Here is a 21,682-nt window from a genome sequence, read left to right as displayed (position 1 = left end):
CGTCAGACATGTCTGTCCTAGTGCATTCCAGTATCAGACAAAGGGCCCAGGCTTTACAGGCAAATCCTTCTGGAACACAGTGAGGTAATCCACAGCCATACACACAGAATGACCCTCTGTAACGTGTTTGTGTGTGTTTGCAGTGAGTGTGTGTTCATTCATAGCAAGTGTGTTCGCAGTGAGTGTGTGTCGGTTGTATTATTTCACCCCATACAGCGGGGGCTACACGCGTGACCTGGCCTACAGGAATGTGACCTGTTGGTCTAGGGTATAATGACAAGCATGTAAAAGGGCTAACTGGTTGTCAACATTCATTCATAGAGTCACGGATGACTAGTGTGATGGTCATACATAGGAATGTGCATGGGTGTGAATGTTTACGTTTGACTGTGTTGGAGCCATGAATGAGGCATGCATGTGTACACTGACTGTACAAAACATTAAGAACACCTGCTCTTTCCATGACCAGGTGAATCCAGGTGAAAGCTATGATCCCTTATTGATGTCACTTGTTAAATCTACTTCAATCAGTGTAGATGAAGGGGAGTAGACAGGTTAAACAATTATTTTTAAGCCTTGAGACAATTGAACATGGGTTGTGTATGTGTGGCATTCAGAGGGTGAATGGGCAAGACAAAAGACTTAAGTGCCTTTGAACAGGTAGTAGGTTCCAGGAGCACAGGTTTTTGTCAAGAACTGCAGCGCGGCTGGGTTTTTCACGCTCAACAGTTTCCCGTGTGTATCAAGAATGGTCCACCACCCAAAAAGACAGCCAGCCAACTTGACACAACTGTGGGAAGCATTGGAGTCAACATGGGCCAGCTTCCCTGTGGAGGTGAGGGGAGCAACTCAATATTAGGAAGGTGTTCTTAATGCTTTGTGTGTAACATGTCAGGACATGTCATATTCATTAATATAACTTTGCATGATTTTCAAAGAATGTCTTATAAGAACAAACAGGATCGTGTATGTTTATATATTGGTATACATTAGTTTGACGACCAGTGTTTGAAATCAGTACATTTATTTATCTAATTAGTGTCTTCTTATTGAGATTTTTTTTCTGTTTCAGTGTAAACAATGATTGAAATATACTGCACATGTTATATTTCAATGTATAAAATCACATGGGAACATGTTTTTTTAAAGGAGGTAGGAATGTATATGCCTACACAAAAATATGAAATACTTAAAATAATACTTTCATAACAAAACATACATTAAAAACAACAACAAAGGAAAAGAAAAACACAGCAGGTCTTCAAAATGATAAAAAGTCAGGCTAATATTAAACACTCACAAAGGCAGATAAATGAAATAAAAAACTAGTACAGGCAGTTTCCTGTGGATGGAAATTGCAGTGTCTCTGCGTAGGTAAAGAAAAGCTGCCACATTCGGTAGAATTTGCCAGAAGAGCCCCATAGGACATACACTTTAGTAAATTGAAAAAGATAGCGTAAGACATCTTTAATCCACACAAAAGGAGGAGAGGGCGATTTCCACCGAAGTAAAATCAACCTTCTTGCCACAACAAACTCAAAAAGGCTACAAAGTCTGATTTATATTTTGCCATTATCAAAGTATAATGTTACGACAGTAGGAGGAGCAAAACGCACCTGTACTACTCATGTCACGGATAAAGCTGCACATTTCTATCTATTGAAATAACTATTGGGAAGGTGGAATTTAGCTGAGAGTTGTTGGAACGATGCAAATGTGCCGTCGATATACAAATCATTGAAGGATTTGATGCCAAGGTTAAACCAAACGGCGAAGCCTCCATCTACTATCGATGGACGGAGAAAACGTGATTTCTGAGTAGAAATCCTTAATGAAGAGGTTTGCAATCCAATGTGACGTCTAAACTGGTTCCAGATCTTGAGAGTGGTTTTTACTCAAATGATTTTGGTATAACCTGAAATAGCAGAGTTCATAGGCGAGTGTGCCAAAGCAGCCAATGAGGATGGCATACAGGGGGAATATTCTATCTTCAACCATGCTGGAATGACATGTGGGGTATCTGCACGCATCCAGTACTGAATTACACGGAAGTTGGCAGCCCAACTGAATCAATAGTAGGAGCAGTTAGCGTATTACAACATTTATCAAAATGTTCAGAAGTGTATAAAGATGCATAGAAGTCCTTAAACTGATTATTTAATAGCTGGCGATCAATTGTTGCACCTGTGGGCGTTTGAATTTGAGACATTTTGTGAGTAGAGGAAGACTGGCAAAGTTGATAAAGCAATTTACTTCCCTTGTCGCCATACTCACAGTGAGTATGTCACGAGGCCTGATGACAAGGTATCGAATTCAGCGTGTAAAGAGAGTCGATCCTTGTACACATTTGGGGATGGCGAGGTAGCGTACAAAATTTGAATGGTCAGTTCAGAGTCTCCCTTCCCTCTGTTTTCTTTCAAAAGTAGTATGTGACATGATTTGACAAAAGGCACCAATTTGTGTATGAAAATTGCAGCTCCTTTCACTTTACTTTGATAAAGATGGCCTACCCAACCGTTCTGCATTCTAAAGTCACCTGAAACTCTCAGATGGATCTCTTGTAAGAAAGCAATCTGTGTTCCCAGATGTTGAAGATGCTGAAGTACTCCACTACGTTTGACTGGTTGGTTCAAATCTTTACAGTTCTACTCCACCACATTTGACTGGTTGGTTCAAATCTTTACAGTTCTACTCCACTACGTTTGACTGGTTGGTTCAAATCTTTACAGTTCTACTCCACCACATTTGACTGGTTGGTTCAAATCTTTACAGTTCTACTCCACCACATTTGACTGGTTGGTTCAAATCTTTACAGTTCTACTCCACTACGTTTGACTGGTTGGTTCAAATCTTTACAGTTCTACTCCACCACGTTTGACTGGTTGGTTCAAATCTTTACAGTTCTACTCCACCACATTTGACTGGTTGGTTCAAATCTTTACAGTTCTACTCCACCACGTTTGACTGGTTGGTTCAAATCTTTACAGTTCTACTCCACCACGTTTGACTGGTTGGTTCAAATCTTTACAGTTCTACTCCACCACATTTGACTGGTTGGTTCAAATCTTTACAGTTCTACTCCACCACATTTGACTGGTTGGTTCAAATCTTTACAGTTCTACTCCACTACGTTTGACTGGTTGGTTCAAATCTTTACAGTTCTACTCCACTACGTTTGACTGGTTGGTTCAAATCTTTACAGTTCTACTCCACTACGTTTGACTGGTTGGTTCAAATCTTTACAGTTCTACTCCACTACGTTTGACTGGTTGGTTCAAATCTTTACAGTTCCAACTAGAAAATGTAAGTATACTCCCAGTCGACTACCCTATTAAATTAGGTTGTTGAGTCATCATCCTTTAATTTAAATTAATTTAAATATCAGCAGAAGACCAAACTTGACATACAAGAAAACCAAAAAACAGTTGAACTACTTCCCACCCGCTGAAGTGTCTTCCCAAACAAGACACGCGCATCCCCCTCTCGTACACAAGCTCCTAAATACGCTCCAGGAAACATAGTTGTTACAGTAGCAAGGCTAAACTCTTACCAAGTGGAGCGTTGTGACAATTACACTACATGACCAAAAGTATGTGGACACCTGCTCATCGAACACCTCAATCCAAAATCGTGGGCATTCATATGGAGTTGGTCCCCCCCTTTGCTGCTATAACAGCCTCCACTCTTCTGGGAAAGCTTGGAACATTGCTGCGGGGACTTGCTTCTATTTAGCTACAAGGGCATTAGTGAGGTCCGGCACTGATTTTGAGCGATTAGGCCTGGCTCGCAGTCCGCGTTCCAATTCATCCCAAAGGTGTTTGATGGGGTTGAGGTCAGGGCTCTGTGCAGGCCAGTTAAGTTCTTCCACGCCGATCTCGACAAACCATTTCTGTATGGACCTCCCTTTGTGCACGGGGCCATTGTCATGATGAAACAGGAAAGGGCCTTCCCCAAACTGTTGCCACAAAGTTGGAAGCACAGAATCGTCTAGAATGTCATTGTATGCTGTAGCATTAAGATTTCCCTTCACCGGAACTAAAGGGCCTAGCCCAAACCATGAAAAACAGCCCCAGACCATTATTCCTCCTCCACCAAACTTTACAGTTGGCACTATGCATTCGGGCAGGTAGTGTTCTCCTGGCATCCGCCAAACCCAGATTCGTCCGTTGGACTGCCAGATGGTGAAGCGTGATTCATCACTCCAGAGATCGCGTTTCCACTGCTCCAGAGTCCAATGGCGGCGAGCCATTGAAACCCATTGTATGAAGCTCCCGACAAAGAGTTATTGTGCTGACGTTGCTTCCAGAGGCAGTTTTGAACTTGGTTGAGTGTTGCAACCGAGGACAGACGAATTTTACGTGCTATGTGCTTCAGCACTCAGCGATCCCGTTGTGTGAGCTTGTGTGGCCTACCACTTCGCGGCTGAGCCGTTGCTTCTCCTAGACATTTTCACTTCACAATAACAGCCCTTACCGTTGACAGGGGCAGCTCTAGCAGGGTAAACATTTGACGAACTGACTTGTTGGAAAGGTGGCATCCTATGACGGTACCACGCTGAAAGTCACTGAGCTCTTCAGTTAGGCCATTCTACTGCCAATGTTTGTCTATGGAGATTGCATGGCGGTGTGCTCGATTTTATACACCGGCAGTGGCGTAACGTACTTAAGTAAAAATACTTTAAAGTACTACTTAAGTAGTTTTTTTGGGGTATCTGTACTTTACTATTTATCTTTTTGCCAACTTTAACATCATTACATTCCTAAAGAAAATAATGTACTTTTTACTCTATACATTTTCCCTGACACCCAAAAGTACTCGTTACATTTTGACAGGAAAATGGTCCAATTCACACACTTATCAAGAGAACATACCTGGTCATCCCTACGGCTTCTGATTTGGTGGACTCACTAAACACAAATGCTTCGTTTGTAAATTATGTCTGAGTGTTGGAGAGCCACTGGCTATCTGTCCAATTTTATTTTTTTAACAAATGTTTTATTGTGACGTCTGGTTTGCTTAATATAACAAATTTTAAATGGTGTCTACTTTTACTTTTGATACTTAAGTACATTTTAGCAATTCCATTTACTTCTGATTCTTAAGTATATTTTAACTTTCACTTTTACTTGAGTCATTTTCTATTAAGGTATCTTTACTTTCACTCAAGTATGACAATTGAGTACTTTCCCCACCACTGCTCAGCAACGGGTGTGGCTGAAATAGCCGAATCCACTAATTCGAAGGGGAGTCCACATACTTTGTACATACAACAAAAACAAAAACAATAGAAAGCACAGTTTACCAATAGCGACAAGTAAAGTGACAACAGGGTGTTAAATCAAATAACATAGGCATAGCATAGCATGACAGCTTATGGCCTATCTAGTGTCACTCATCAAAATAAAAAAGGACCTGTTTCACGAGCCCACGTAGAAAACAGTGAAGACATTTTATTGGAATTGAGGCTTACTATTTCAGCTGACGATGAGGAGAATGTACGTATAAGGCAAATAGAACACTTGAAGGCACTGTAGTAGGCTACATGTGTTGGGCCTTACAAATCAAACGCTGCACTGCAGATAGGCTAAGTGTCCATCTCGTTGCGCCGGTCAGGCCGGGGGAGCAGTTTCCTTCAAGTTCTTGATAAAGTCAATTGCGGCGGTCGGGTCGTTGAACTTGTGAAGAGCTCCGCTCGGTAGCGTGAACCTCAGCTCAGCTGGGAAGAAGAGGCCAAACTTTACTCCCGGACAGGTGTGCAGAAGCCGCTTTGCGTTGTCAAACCGCTGCTCGTTTCTTGGCCGCGGAGGCAGTGAAGTCTGGGAAGATGGACAGTCTCTTGATGTGTGTGTGTGTAGGTTGACTATCTATTACACATCAGTGTTTGTGAACTGAAGATGCATCTGTAAATCCCCTTTTCACTGTGTCCTCTTGATGACTTGTCCTATTTTCTCTCTCTCTTTTAATTTCCCCTGTTGGTACTGGATATATAAAGCTCCCCGCCACCTCCTCCTCCTCTTCCCTTCATCATGTCTTTAGAAGTATAGGTATGACACATGTCCTTTGGTGACCTCCCTGATAGTGTGTGACGGCTAAGGAAGTATATGGAAAATAAGGGAGGATGCCAGTGCGAAATGGGGTCAGAGCTCATTTCAAAATCAGAGTATAAATCAACAATTCTGTTTTGATGAGAGAGGCATGCACAGCCAGATAGCACTATATTCAGTTAGAGAAAATGGCTACACACAGGCACACACACACACACGCACACACAGGCACGCACGCACGCACACACACACAGCGGTCTCTTGGCCCTAGCTAGAGCAGATTGCAAGCTGAGATGTTTATTGATCAACTGAAATCTCTGTTAGGCTGTGAGAGAGATAGAGGGAGAAAGAGAGAGTTAGGGAGAATGAAGCGAGAGAAAGAGAGTGAGAGGAGGGAAAAAGAGAGAAATAAAAGGAGAAAAATAAAGAGAGAGACAGCGAGAGAGAAAGAGGTTAGGGAGAGAGATAGTGTGTTTGTGAGAGAAAGAGAGCTCCAGCCCTGACAGGTGAGGCTGATAAATCCCAGGAGTGACGCCACAGCGATGACTGAAATTAAAACGGTCCGTTCCGAACGACATTACACTGGTCCCCAGTGAGCATGCTCAGTTAAAGAATTTTTGCAGCGATCTGTGTGGCGTCTCACGAGCATTCCGTTGCGCTTGGCTCATTTAGAGATGAAGAGGGTGTAGTAACGGTGATTGGTTGCCACAGGTGACAGAGTGCTTGTCGGTGCGTGTCGGGGTTGATGGCTGTTATGCCACTGTGACAGAGACCCTCTCTGCTATACTCTTTCTAGAAGTTTAAACTTTAACTGCATATTTTAACTGACTACGATAAGAATTTTTATCCGAATATTTTCTCAAAATGTTCCTACTGTAAAAAGCATCAATGCATAAGATATCAGGATAACACAGAACATGTGTTTAGGGGGCAGGTCAATCTCAATGAACACAAGACGCAAGAAAAGCTAAGTATTCCTGAATCATTCTTGAGAACTCTTAGTCACACCAACCAACAATGTCTTTCCTCCATATCAGAGTTTTAAGCTGTAAAAGGTGTTTTCAGCGTTCAAAGACGTCGATTGGCCTATTGCCTGGACTAAATGTTTTCAGTGTGATTGAGAGTGCAGAGGCCAGGGAGTGTGTGTGTGTTGACTCTAGGCCGCAGTGCTACAGTCTCAGGTGTGCTGTGTTAGCATATCTGCCAGGATATATCGAGTGTCCTGGTTGAACCATTACCCCACCCCTCCAACCTCTCTCCTCCCCGTCCACAGGCAGTTTGTCTCAGTCCTGCCAATACAAGCACATATTTTTCCTCACCCACCAATGCACACACAAAGTGGATCCCTCCCTCCCTCCCACAAACACGCATCCACCCATATGCACAGAAAGACACACACAGAGTGAGCCCGCCCCCCCACCCCACACACATACCTCGTTTGTGGCACTGCTGGATGGTGGTGTGTATGAAGGTCTGGACCTCTCTGTAGGTGTGGAGGAAGCTGTCCTGGAAGTGGCTGGCCTGTTCAGCACTAACACCCAGGATGCCCGACAGACGCTCCCTACCTGGATGAGACAGACAACCATAACATATATCGCCCAAATTCAATGCCAGTTTTATCCATTCCCCTCTATTTATTTGGAGCCCCATTAGCTTTTGCAGAGGCAGCAGCTATTCTTCCTGAGTCCACAAAAAACATGACAAGTAACAAAACACTGGTACACTGACAGACAAGGACACTCACCCAAATGTGATATACAAACAATACAACAAACAAAATGTGTAATCAAGGACTGATTTCGACCTGGGACACAAGGTGAGTGCAATTAATTATCAGGTAGAACAGAAAACAAACAGTACTCTGGACCTCCAAGGTAGAATTTGAATACCCCTGATATATACCATAGCATAGTGATACAAAGTGATACAACATTTGTACCATAATATGTACAGTACCAGTCAGAAGTTTGGACACACCTACTCATTCAAGGATTTTTCTTATTTTTACTATTTTCTACATTGTAGAATAATAGTTAAGACATCAAAACTATGAAATAACACATATGGAATCATGTAGTAACCAAAGAAGTGTGAAACAAATCAAAATATATTTTAGATTTAAGATTCTTCAAAGTTGCCACCCTTTACCTTGATGACAGCTTTGCACACTCTTGGCAATTTCTCAACCAGCTTCACCTGGAATGCTTTTCCAACAGTCTTGGAGGAGTTCCCACATATGCTGAGTACTTGTTGGCTGTTTTTCCTTCACTCTGTGGTCCAAATTATCCCAAACCATCTCAATTGGGTTGTGGTTAGGTGATTGTGGAGGCTAGGTCATCTGCTGCAGTGCTCCATCACTCTCCTTCTTGGTCAAAAATAGGCCTTACACAGCCTGGAGGTGTGTTTGGTCATTGTCCTCTTGAAAAACAAATGATAGTCCCACTAAGCTCAAACCAGATGGGATGGCTTATCGCTGCAGAATGCTGTGGTAGCCATGCTGGTTAAGTGTGCCTTGAATTCTAAATAAATCTTTGACAGTGTCACCAGCAAAGCACCCCCCACACCATAACATCTCCTCCTCCATGCTTCACGGTGGGAACAACACATGCGGAGATCATCCGTTCACCTACTCTGCGTCTCACAAAGACACGATGGTTGGAACCAAACATTTCAAATTCGGACCCATCAGATGTGTTATTTCATTTCCAACGCTCTAATGTCCATTGTGCGTGTTTTTTGGTCCAAGCAAGTCTCTTCTTCTTATTGGTGTCCTTTAGTAGTGGTTTCTTTGCAGCCGACCATGAAGTCCTGATTCACGATGTCTCTGAACAGTTGATGTTGAGATGTGTCTGTTACTTGAACTCTGTGAAGCATTTATTTGGGATGCAATTTCTGAGGCTATTAACTCTAACGAACTTATCCTCTGCAGCAGAAGTAACTCTGGGTCTTCCTTTCCTGTGGCGGTCATCATGAGAGCCAGTTTCATCATAGCGCTTGATTGTTGAATAAACTTTCAAAGTTCTTGACATTTTCCGGATTGACTGACCTTCATGTCTTAAAGTAATGATGGACTGCCATTTCTCTTTGCTTATTTGAGCTGTTCTTGCCATAATATGAACTTGGTATTTTACCAAATAGGGCTATCTTCTGTATACCACCCCTACCTTGTCACAACACAACTGATTTGCTCAAACGCTTTCAGATGGAAAGAAATTCCACAAATTAACTTTTAACACTACCTCATGAAGCTGGTTGAGAGAATGTCAAGAGTGTGCAAAGCTGTCATCAAGACAAAGGGTGGCTACTTTGAAGAATCTAAAATAGATTTTGATTTGCTTAACACTTTTTTGCTTACTACATGATTCCATATGTGTTATTTCATAGTTTTGATGTCTTCACTATTATTGGACAATGTAGAAAATACCAACCCATCTTTTTTATGCTGCTGCTACTCTCTATTTATCATATATGCATAGTCACTTTAACTATACATTAATGTACATACTACCTCAATTGGGCCGACCAACCAGTGCTCCCGCACATTGGCTAACCGGGCTATCTGCATTGTGTCCCGCCACACACTACCCGCCAACCCCTCTTTTACGCTACTGCTACTCTCTGTTCAGCATATATGCATAGTCACTTTAACCATATCTACATGTACATACTACCTCAATCAGCCTGACTAACCGGTGTCTGTATGTAGCCTCACTACTTTTATAGCCTTGCTACTGTATATAGCCTGTCTTTTTACTGTTGTTTTATTTCTTTACTTACCTATTGTTCACCTAATACCTTTTTTGCACTATTGGTTAGAGCCTGTACGTAAGCATTTCACTGTAAGGTCTACACCTGTTGTATTCGGTGCACGTGACAAATAAACTTTGATTTGATTTGAATGAGTAGGTGTGTCCAAACTCTTTACTGGTACTGTAAATATATAGAAAAAGTTATATCAGAAAATCATCTCAAAGTTATGCCTCTGACTGCTTGCCCTATCTACGATGTGAGTGCAGAGATCACTATTGGCCATTCCACCCTAGCTCTGGCCCAAAGGAGATTCCAGTCGAGAGAATCGTGGCTCTGTGTGCTCAGTATGTGTGCCTGTGCGTGTTTGTGTGTTCATAGGGTCAGAATGTTTGTGTATATTTGTGTTCACAGACTGCGTGTGTGCCTGTGTTCTGCAGCACTGTGTTTGTGTGTTCACAGTGTGTTTATTCGCAGCGTGTGTGTTCCGTGGCACTGTGTGTGTGTCTGTGTTCTGTGGGTTAACACGCGGCTGGTGATGAATAATGTTCTGCCAGACAGAGGGAGCGCCAGGGATGGTGCAGCAGGAGGGGGCAGTTGGCCCAGCGGAGACAGGCGCTAAGCCCCAAATCTGTGCCAGTCTGGGGCCCCTGCCTGGGTGGACGTGCCCCCCGTGCCCTCTACACACACACACACCCGGGGAGACACAGGGAGAGAGTGTGAACATGCAGGGATAGTGTGAGTGTTTTGGGGGGAGGGCGGCTCTATGTCACACAGAGAGATGGAGTTGGTCTGTTTGTGAAAATCATATACCTCTGTGTGAGTGTCAGTATGTATCTGTGCAGTGTGGATGTGTGTGTGTGCACGCTCAAGAGTGTGTGAGTGTGTACAGGCGAGTACGAGATAGAGGTAATTGACACAGTGCTGATTTTCTCAAAAACAAATGAAATCACAAAAAAGGTGTCTGGACCATCCTATAAGATGCCATTTACATCAAAAATAGAGATTTGGCTGTAAAAAAGAAAATGTCTCCATTTCAAAAGGCTTCTGAATTTTGTAATTTCCACTCTGAAATTTCTGACTTGATCATTCACATTTCCTGTTGCTTCAGGATTATTTTCCTGCTGTAGCAAACTGGCTCAAATTAAGATCCTACATCTGTAATATGGTAGCTCAATGACTTTAAATCATTTTTACCCCTATGATAACATTGTACCACCAGTAGGAGTGGGAACACCAATGATACATTTTAGGTAAATTGAGGCCACAAATGCTCAAATCTAATGTTGTTTCCCTTCAGCAGCATACCACCCTGCATCCCATTGCTGGCTTGCTTCTGAACCTAAGCAGGGTAGCTGCCTGGATGGGAGACCAGATGTTGCTGGAAGAGGTGTTGGAGGGCCAGTAGGGGGAACTCCCTCTGGTCTAAGGAGATCCCAATGCCCTAGAGCAGTGAAGGGGAAATTGCCCTTAGGGTGCTGTCTTTCGGATGGGACGTTAAACGGGTATCCTGACTTATCGTAAGAGTAGGGGTGTTAACCCCGATATCGTGGCTAAATCCCCAATCTGGCCCCATTCCATCATGGCCACCTAATCATCCCCCTCATTCCTAATTGGCATATATCACTTCTCACCTCTCCACCTGATAGCTGATGTGTGGCCGCCTCATCCACACATTGGTGGGGGATGAGGTGAGTTTCCCCCTACTATGTGAAGCGCTTTGAGTACCTCAGTTGGTAGAAATGAAATCCAATGAATTTAAAATGAGTAACACTGATTTAGACACACCATATGATCAGGCTAGAAATGACATACTAAAGGGGTGTGATTAGCTAATCATTTTTGACCCTTCACCTGATAACAGTTTACCACTGGAGATGTGTGTGTGTGTGTGTGTGTGTGTGTGAGTGAGGAGAAGGTCTATTGTAGGGAGTGAGCGAAGGCAACCGGTTGCCACAGGGCGGGTAAGGGGTGCAAAAAGGCAGTAGTGTGTGTGTGTGTGTGTGAGGAAGTCTACAACGGAGTGTGTGTGTGTGGTCGAGGCACCACATACCAGCTGAATGAGGTCAGTCCTGTGTGACCCTCCAGCCTCGTTACTGCTCACTCACATCTCTCTCTCTCTCCTTCTCCACATCTCTCTTTCTCTCTCCTCCACATCAATCTCGCTCTCTCCTCCACATCCATCTCTCTCCTCTTTCTTTCTTCCTCTCTCACACACCTCTTTTCCAATTCAGTCTCTTTTTCTCTCCTCTCTCTTTCCCTCTGTCCCTCTCCCAGAGTGCAACAGTCAACACTTGGCCTCTTTCTCTTCTGACCCATTTGTGTGTGTCTGTCTGCATGGCCAATACCACCCCTCCCCCCTCCTCTTCTCTCTCTGCCTGATTATTGTCTCCAGGAGAAAGCTTCCTTTTAGTATTCCGTAACCAAGGAGACGAGCCACTAGGAAGGCCTAGGCTGTCTACGCTGAAAACGAACGCTCTCCCTCACTCCACTAACCCCCTCTCCTTTCCTCCCTGTGTCTTTCTCCTCCTTTCTCAGCTTCTCTTGTCCTCCTTGACGACAGATACACAATGTATCACGTCTTATGCTATTAAAAACATTCAAATCAGCCGTGAGGCTTCCTTCCATCTCTACCATGCACACGCACACACAGAGTCATAATGCCACATGTCATTGAAAGACCAAAGAATACTCCATCATCAAGTCCCTTTGTCACTGAACGCACTCATCTGTGAAAAGACAAACACCCATACATGTCAGAGCTGTAACTGTGTGTGTTACTGTGTGTGTGTCTAATGTATGTGTGTGTGCGTGAGTCTGAGTGGTGGTTTCCGGGCAATGATACTGCACTCGTCTGATCTCTGAACTGCGGACGGGAGAGGCTTGTCGACTCACACCAGCCACACACACACACCAGCCACACACACTCACACCAGCCACACACACACACACACACACACACCAGCCACACACACACACACACACACCAGCCACACACACACACCAGCCACACACACACACCAGCCACACACACGCACCAGCCACACACACGCACCCACATACAACCATTGCCAGACCACTGCCAGCCATCACAACCTCTCAACGTCTCCCAATCCTCTACTACTGCCTGCCTGACAGCACAGCCTGAAGGCTCCCTTACTGCTACGTGTGTGTGTGTGTGTGTGTGTGTGTGTGTGTGTGTGTGTGTGTGTGTGGACGTGTATAACTATACTCACAAGAATAGTAAACTTACAAACATTTTACCAACTGGGGACATTTTATTAGTCCACACAAGGTCAAATGCGATTTCTCTGGGGTTTAGGGTTAAGGTTAGAATTAGTGTTAGAATTAGGTTTAAGGTTAAGTTAAGGTTTACAGGTAAAGGTTGGGGACAATTTGATTTTGAATGAGACTGAATCGTGTGTCCCCACAAGGTTAGTTGTACAAGGCTGTGCGTGTGTGTGTGTGCCTCTTGATGAGTGTGAGCCAACAGTGAGGTCCAGATACAGCAGCAGAGTGTGTGACTCAGTCTCACACAAACAACAACACTCATATAACAAGCTGTTAATCAACAGGCTAGAAATACATAACAGACAATGCAAAGTGACCCAGATACAGAATAGTCTTACACACACAGACTACACTTTCATGATACACATTCCCTCCACGTTAGAAATCTATGGTCATGGGGCCAGCGTTTTGAAATAGTTTCCATTGGCTACAGCAGGGAAATGTGTTGTGTGTGCGAGTGAGTGAGTATTAAACGGGCCACAAATGAAGAAGGCATACTTAGGCCACATGGGCCCTTTCTACATTCTTGCTCCCTCTCTGTTTTTTCCTCTCCCATTCTCTCTCTTTCCTCCTCTCTCTCTTTCAAATTCAAATTCAAGCTGCTTTATTGGCATGAAAAACATTGTGTCAATACTGCCAAAGCAACAATGTATACAATATACATTGTAATAAAATTATAAACAATAACAAAGAATTATATAAAATGGTAGTAAATAATAATACAAAATTGAACACAAAAATAACAACAATATAGTAGAAATGTAATAAATATAAAAAGCTAAACATGGAAAATGATACTATAACTAACTTATAACTAAATAACTGTCATCTTCACCATTACATCAGTACTACAACTACCATCATCATTACTACTACTACTACCACCACCATCATTAAACTGCTATCATTACCATCACCCTACTACCCATGCCACTACTCTCTCTCTCTCTCTCTTTCTTCCTCTCCCTCTCTTTCTTCCTCTCCCACTCTCTCTCTCTTTCTTCCTCTCCCTCTCTCTTTCTTCCTCTCCCACTCTCTCTCTTCCTCTCCCACTCTCTCCCTTCCTCTCCCACTCTCTCGTTCTTCCTCTCCCACTCTCTCGTTCTTCCTCTCCCACTCTCTCGTCCTTCCTCTCCCACTCTCTCGTTCTTCCTCTCCCACTCTCTCTCGTTCTTCCTCTCCCACTCTCTCTCGTTCTTCCTCTCCCACTCTCTCTCGTTCTTCCTCTCCCACTCTCTCTCGTTCTTCCTCTCCCACTCTCTCTCGTTCTTCCTCTCCCACTCTCTCTCGTTCTTCCTCTCCCACTCTCTCTCGTTCTTCCTCTCCCACTCTCTGTCGTTCTTCCTCTCCCACTCTCTGTCGTTCTTCCTCTCCCACTCTCTGTCGTTCTTCCTCTCCCACTCTCTCTCGTTCTTCCTCTCCCACTCTCTCTCGTTCTTCCTCTACCACTCTCTCTCGTTCTTCCTCTACCACTCTCTCTCTCTCTTCCTCTACCACTCTCTCTCTCTCTTCCTCTCCCTCTCTCTCTCTTCCTCTCTTCCTCTCCCACTCTCGTTCTTCCTCTCCCACTCTCTCTCGTTCTTCCTCTCCCACTCTCTCTCGTTCTTCCTCTCCCACTCTCTCTCGTTCTTCCTCTCCCACTCTCTCTCGTTCTTCCTCTCCCACTCTCTCTCGTTCTTCCTCTCCCACTCTCTCTCGTTCTTCCTCTCCCACTCTCTCTCGTTCTTCCTCTCCCACTCTCTCTCGTTCTTCCTCTCCCACTCTCTCTCGTTCTTCCTCTCCCACTCTCTCTCGTTCTTCCTCTCCCACTCTCTCTCGTTCTTCCTCTCCCACTCTCTCTCGTTCTTCCTCTCCCACTCTCTCTCGTTCTTCCTCTCCCACTCTCTCTCGTTCTTCCTCTCCCACTCTCTGTCGTTCTTCCTCTCCCACTCTCTGTCGTTCTTCCTCTCCCACTCTCTGTCGTTCTTCCTCTCCCACTCTCTCTCTTTCCCTGGTTAAGGGCGACTGAAGTGATGTGGCTAACTAACTGAGTCATGTGGGTAGTTCTTCTCACCTGCTCCATACACCACAGAGTAGACGATACGCTTGGCATGCTCTCTATCCTCTGAACTCACTTCTCCTTCACTCACACCCTTCCTAGAGAGACAGAGAGAGAAGGAAGAGAGAGTAGGGGAAGAGAGAGGGGGTGGGGAGAAAGAGAGAGAGATGTTATGTAAGGAAGTCCTACTGGAGTGCAACTCCTCTGTCTGCAAAGTGAGAGTCCCAAAGGGCCTGACAAGGAACTGCAACATCACATCACAGAACATACTCACACACAGATGCACAGAGACATGCACACACACATGGACACATACTCTGATTATCAGCATGATAAGGTTCAACACTCTCTCTCTCTCTGTTATTCCCTCTCTCTCTCTGGTTTATCTTTCTCTATATATGTCCTCTTGCCCTCTGTTTTCTCTCTCTCTATCTGTTCTCTCCATCTCTACCTGTTATTTCTCTCTCCCAGTTTCATTGCCTGTAGCCCCAGGGACAGACTTTCAAACCGTTTTATCTGTAGTACCTCCGGCCCTCTCACTCTCTTTCACGCATGCGCGCGCACACACACACACACACACACACACACACACACACACACACACACACACACACACACACACACACACACACACACACACACACACACACACACACACACACACACACACACACACACACACACACACACACACAGAGCTGTCAAATGGTGGAGTCAGATTAAAAGTGCTCAGCACCACCTGGTGGACAGAGTATTTATCTATTCTAGACAGCGTTCTAACAGTGTTCTAACAGTTCTAATAGTATTCTAACAGTGTTCTAACAGTTCTAATAGTATTCTAACAGTGTTCAAACACTGTTCAAACAGCATTCTAACAGTGTTCTAACAGTTCTAATAGTATTCTAACAGTGTTCAAACACTGTTCAAACAGCGTTCTAACAGTGTTCTAACAGTTCTAATAGTATTCTAACAGTGTTCTAACAGCGTTCTAACACTGTTCTAACAGTTCTAATAGTATTCTAACAGTGTTCAAACACCGTTCAAACAGCATTCTAACAGTGTTCTAACAGTATTCTAACAGCATTCTAACAGTGTTCTAACAGTGTTCTAACAGTGTACTAACAGCATTCTAACAGTGTTCTAACAGTGTTCTAACAGCATTCTAACAGTACTAATAGTATTCTAAAACAGCGTTCTAACATTGTTCCAACAGTATTAATAGTATTCTAACAGAGTTCTAACAGTTCTAATAGTATTCTAACAGTGTTCTAACAGTTCTAATAGTATTCTAACAGCGTTCTAACATTGTTCTAACAGTACTAATAGTATTCTAACAGCGTTCTAACAGTTCTAATAGTATTCTAACAGTGTTCTAACAGCGTTCTAACAGCGCTCTAACAGCGTTCTAACAGTACTAATAGTATTCTAACAGTGTTCTAACAGTTCTAATAGTATTCTAACAGCGTTCTAACATTGTTCAAACAGCATTCTAGCAGTGTTCTAACAGTTCTAACAGCGTTCTAACAGTTCTAACAGCGTTCTAACAGTTCTAACAGCGTTCTAACAGTTCTAACAGCGTTCTAACAGTTCTAACAGCGTTCTAACAATTCCAACAGCGTCCTAACAGATCTAACAGCGTTCTAACAGCGTTCTAACAGCGTTCTAACAGCGTTCTAACAGCGCTCTAACAGCGTTCTAACAGTACTAATAGTATTCTAACAGTGTTCTAACAGTTCTAATAGTATTCTAACAGCGTTCTAACATTGTTCAAACAGCATTCTAGCAGTGTTCTAACAGTTCTAACAGCGTTCTAAGAGTTCTACCAGTGTTCTAACAGCATTCTAACAGTGTTCTAACAGTTCTATCAGTGTCCTAACAGCATTCTAACAGTGTTCTAGCGGTGTTCTAACAGTTCTAACAGCATTCTAACAGTGTTCTAACAGCGTTCTAACAGCGTTCTAACAGCGTTCTAACAGCGTTCTAACAGTTCTAACAGTGTTCTAACAGTGTTCTAACAGCGTTCTAACAGCGTTCTAACAGTTCTAACAGCGTTCTAACAGTTCTACCAGTGTCCTAACAGCATTCTAACAGTTCTAACAGCGTCCTAACAGATCTAACATGGTTCTAACATGGTTCTAACAGCGTTCTAACAGTGTTCTAACATGGTTCTAACAGCGTCCTAACAGATCTAACATGGTTCTAACAGCGTCCTAACAGATCTAACATGGTTCTAACATGATTCTAACAGCGTTCTAACAGTGTTCTAACAGCGTTCTGAAAGTGTTCTAACAGTGTTCTAACAGTTCTAACAGCGTTCTAACAGTTCTAACAGCGTTCTAACAGTTCTAACAGTGTCCTAACAGTGTCCTAACAGTTCTAACAGCGTCCTAACAGATCTAACATGGTTCTAACAGCGTTCTAACAGTTCTAACAGTGTTCTAACATGGTTCTAACAGCGTCCTAACAGATCTAACATGGTTCTAACAGCATCCTAAAAGATCTAACATGGTTCTAACATGATTCTAACAGCGTTCTAACAGTGTTCTAACAGCGTTCTAACATCGTTCTAACAGTTCTAACAGCGTTCTAACAGTTCTAACAGCGTTCTGAAAGTGTTCTAACAGTTCTAACAGTGTTCTAACATCGTTCTAACAGCATTCTAACAGTGTTTTAACAGTTCTAACAGCGTTCTAACTGTTCTAACAGCGTTCTAACAGTGTTCTAAAAGTTCTAACAGTTATAACAGCATTCTAACAGTTCTAATTTAAAAAAAAATTTTTTTTAAAGAACTGTTAGAACACTGATAGAACACTGTTAGAACACTGTTAGAACTGTTAGACCTGTTGGAACGCTGTTAGAACACTGTTATAACTGTTAACAGTTCTAACAGTGTACCAACAGTTCTAACAGCAGTCTAACAGTTATAACAGTGTTCTAACAGTTCTAACAGTGTTCTAACAGCGTTCCAACAGGTCTAACAGTTCTAACAGTGTTCTAACAGTTCTTAATTATTATTATTTTTTTTTAATTCTCCCCAATTTCGTGGTATCCAATTTTAGCTTCTTGACACAATGCCCACTTAACCCGGAAGCCAGCCGCACCAATGTGTCGGAGGAAACACTGTACACCTGGCAACCGTGTCAGCGTGCACTGCGCCCGGCCCGCCACAGGAGTCGCTAGTGCGCGATGGGACAAGGACATCCACGCCAGCCAAACCCTCCCCTAACCCGGACGACGCTGGGCCAATTGTGCCCCATGGGTCTACCGGTCGCGGCCGGCTGCGACAGAGCCTGGACTCGAACCAAGAATCTCTAGTGGCACAGCTAGCACTGCGATGCAGTGCCTTAGACCACTGCGCCACTCGGAAGGCCATTGTTCTAACAGTGTAGCAGCAGTTCTATCAGTGTAGCAACAGTTCTATCAGTGTAGCAACAGTTCTATCAGTGTACCAACAGTTCTATCAGTGTGGCAACATTTATATCAGTGTGGCAACATTTATATCAGTGTGGCAACATTTATATCAGTGTGGCAACATTTATATCAGTGTGGCAACAGTTCTATCAGTGTACCAACAGTTCTATCAGTGTACCAACAGTTCTATCAGTGTACCAACAGTTCTATCAGTGTACCAACAGTTCTATCAGTGTACCAACAGTTCTAACAGTGTACCAACAGTTCTAACAGTGTAGCAACAGTTCTATCAGTGTAGCAACAGTTCTATCAGTGTACCAACAGTTCTAACAGTGTAGCAACAGTTCTATCAGTGTAGCAACAGTTCTATCAGTGTAGCAACAGTTCTATCAGTGTACCAACAGTTCTAACAGTGTAGCAACAGTTCTAACAGTGTAGCAACAGTTCTATCAGTGTAGCAACAGTTCTATCAGTGTAGCAACAGTTATATCAGTGTACCAACAGTTCTATCAGTGTACCAACAGTTCTATCAGTGTACCAACAGTTCTATCAGTGTACCAACAGTTCTATCAGTGTACCAACAGTTATATCAGTGTAACAACAGTTCTATCAGTGTACCAACAGTTCTATCAGTGTAGCAACAGTTCTATCAGTGTAGCAACAGTTCTACCAGTGTAGCAACAGTTCTACCAGTGTAGCAACAGTTCTAACAGTGTACCAACAGTTCTAACAGTGTAGCAACAGTTCTAACAGTGTAGCAACAGTTCTAACAGTGTAGCAACAGTTCTAACAGTGTAGCAACAGTTCTATCAGTGTAGCAACAGTTATATCAGTGTACCAACAGTTCTATCAGTGTAGCAACAGTTCTAACAGTGTAGCAACAGTTCTATCAGTGGGTTAACAGTGTTCTGACAGAGGGTTCTAACAGTTCTAATGGTCTCCCTTGTTTTTCTCACCACAGGGTCCCTTCGTAACATGCATGCACACATTTCAAAACGCGACCGTGTAATCACTGCGGCGACCGACCTGGGGGTGCCCTGACATAGAGGAAGGAGCCTCATACGCCGGTTGCTGCTGTAGTCATGGCAACAAGGCTGCGAGCGTTTGAAGTGATGCTGCGGTTTGGGCAGACTGATGGGCTGTGTGTGTGTGTGTGAGAGAGTGTGAACGTGGGAATACCGTATGAGGCTCTCGTTGATTGGCTCATCCCAAACGGCTGAGTGGTGTGTGAACTGAGCATGCCCAAAGCAGTCCTGTTCAGTACAACTAAAAGACAGACAGGAGGAAACTAGTGTAGCAGGGAGGAGAGGAAATCAGAGGTCATAGAACTATGAAATGAGGCAAAACTGTGTGAGATGCGTGAATATCATATTAGTTTGTGTGTGTGTGTGTGTGATACTAAAAACTGCGAGACTGTGTGTGTGTGTGTGTCAATAGAGTTTGAGACTGTGTTTGTCTGTGATACCCCCCACTGCGAGACTGTTTGTGTGTGTGTGTGTGTGTGAGACCCACCACTGTGAGGCCAGCATGGTGAAGACGTCGGCCTGTGGGTTGTTGAAGATTCTCTGCAGCTCAGGGTCTGACGAGAGGTGAGCCAGCAGACGCAGTTCCACCTGGCAGAAATCTGACACACACACCACTATCATTCTCCTCCACACTACTGTTCATTTTCACTACCATCATCGCTCAACATTTGTATATTAACTGATAATGTAATCAGCTGATAATGAACCAGGTAGTCAGCGGTAATGTCATTTAACAGAAAGGCCAAGAGAGATAAGAGAATCGAGGGAGAGGTTGTAAACAACACGTGTGTTGAGAGAGGGATGGGAGAGGTGGAGAGAGAGAAAATAATGGGGAGGAGGCAGATACAGAAAGAGAGGGAGAGCGAGAGAGAGGAAAAGAGAGGGGAACAGATGAGTGTTCCTCCCCGCCTGGTCCCGTTGTCAGATGAGAGAGAATGGCTGATGAGGCAGGCAGGCAGCCAGCCAGTCCCTCCTGTGAGACGCCTGGGGGCCTGAGTTACCTTACCCCCATCCCATTAACACCCCGAACCCCCTAACCCCTTATAATCTGTGACACACCCCCCCACCTCCCATCTCCAAGACCCCTCCCTCCCAAACGCAGCCTATCACATGATGATGACACTTGCGCATGTTCCTCTCCGGATAGACAGACAGACTGTCTCTGTTGTGTGTGTATGTGTGAGCCACACCTTGCTATCCCTTATCATACTGCTGTCAGGCTGGAATGTTCAAGAGAATTACCATTACTGACATACACCTACTGGAGAGAAAGAGATAGAGGGGGAATGCTGACACACACATCACACTGTAATTCAGTGTAATTCAATTAGTGGATTGAACATTGATTTTAGTGCTGGGGCTCCAAACTGGGCTTGATGAGAATGTCGATGGCCGGCCCTGTATTCTCTCTCCACAGTAAAACAAACGTGTACTCAGCTATTAGCCTCTAATGATGTTTTTCCACTGCAGGGCCGTGCCTTGCTGTGAATATCACGGTTCCTATTTCATTCCCACTTGCCCATGGCCCGCTTGATTCCTGGAACCAAGCAGGATATATCCAGCCTCGTTTGATACCTGGTACTGACCTCCAACCAAGTAGGCTGGTGGGTGGGGTTACACATGGCCGTACTCAATGACTGGTCTCACGCAACGATGTCACAGCGTGTGTTGTTAATACTCACGCACAAGTCACTGGCTCCGTTTTTTAAAAGAGAAAGTAAATCTAACTACGAAACGGTGCAGCTACAGAACACTAACGAATAACTCTGAAGCTAAAAACGCTGGATTCGACATCACCGACAGCGATGTTTGAAGCCATGATAACGCTGAGCAGCAACGATCACCGCGGTAATACATTGTTTTTAGCCAAATTACTATCTAGCTAGCTACCGATGTCTTTTGATGAGCTTCATAACACACGCACAAGGACACACAAACACATGCACACACACGAAAACGCGCACATACATGAGGACACACAAACACGAGGACACACAAACAACTGACCGAGTCACTCCCATCTTGCAAATGTAGACACACACATAACGACACATTGGCTTCTAGGACACCAGATGTATGTCCTTGAACAGATTATTGAAAAATTGCACACAGAAGAAGTTATAAGG

At 43.8% G+C, this 21,682-nt stretch overlaps 1 protein-coding gene across 1 annotated transcript in view; it reads right to left on the bottom strand.

Annotated features, from left to right (window-relative positions):
- Positions 1–21,682, bottom strand: part of LOC120048994 (DNA polymerase nu-like) — a 77,326-nt gene that overhangs the window by 8,347 nt on the left and 47,297 nt on the right. The window contains 3 exon segments of the mRNA XM_038995254.1: positions 7,478–7,609; positions 15,136–15,218; positions 20,044–20,155. Of these exon segments, the coding sequence (XP_038851182.1) occupies positions 7,478–7,609; positions 15,136–15,218; positions 20,044–20,155 (327 nt within the window).

Source organism: Salvelinus namaycush, chromosome 6, assembly GCF_016432855.1.
Source record: "Salvelinus namaycush isolate Seneca chromosome 6, SaNama_1.0, whole genome shotgun sequence".
Classification (NCBI taxonomy): domain Eukaryota; kingdom Metazoa; phylum Chordata; class Actinopteri; order Salmoniformes; family Salmonidae; genus Salvelinus; species Salvelinus namaycush.
This window is presented reverse-complemented; position numbering and strand designations above follow the sequence as displayed.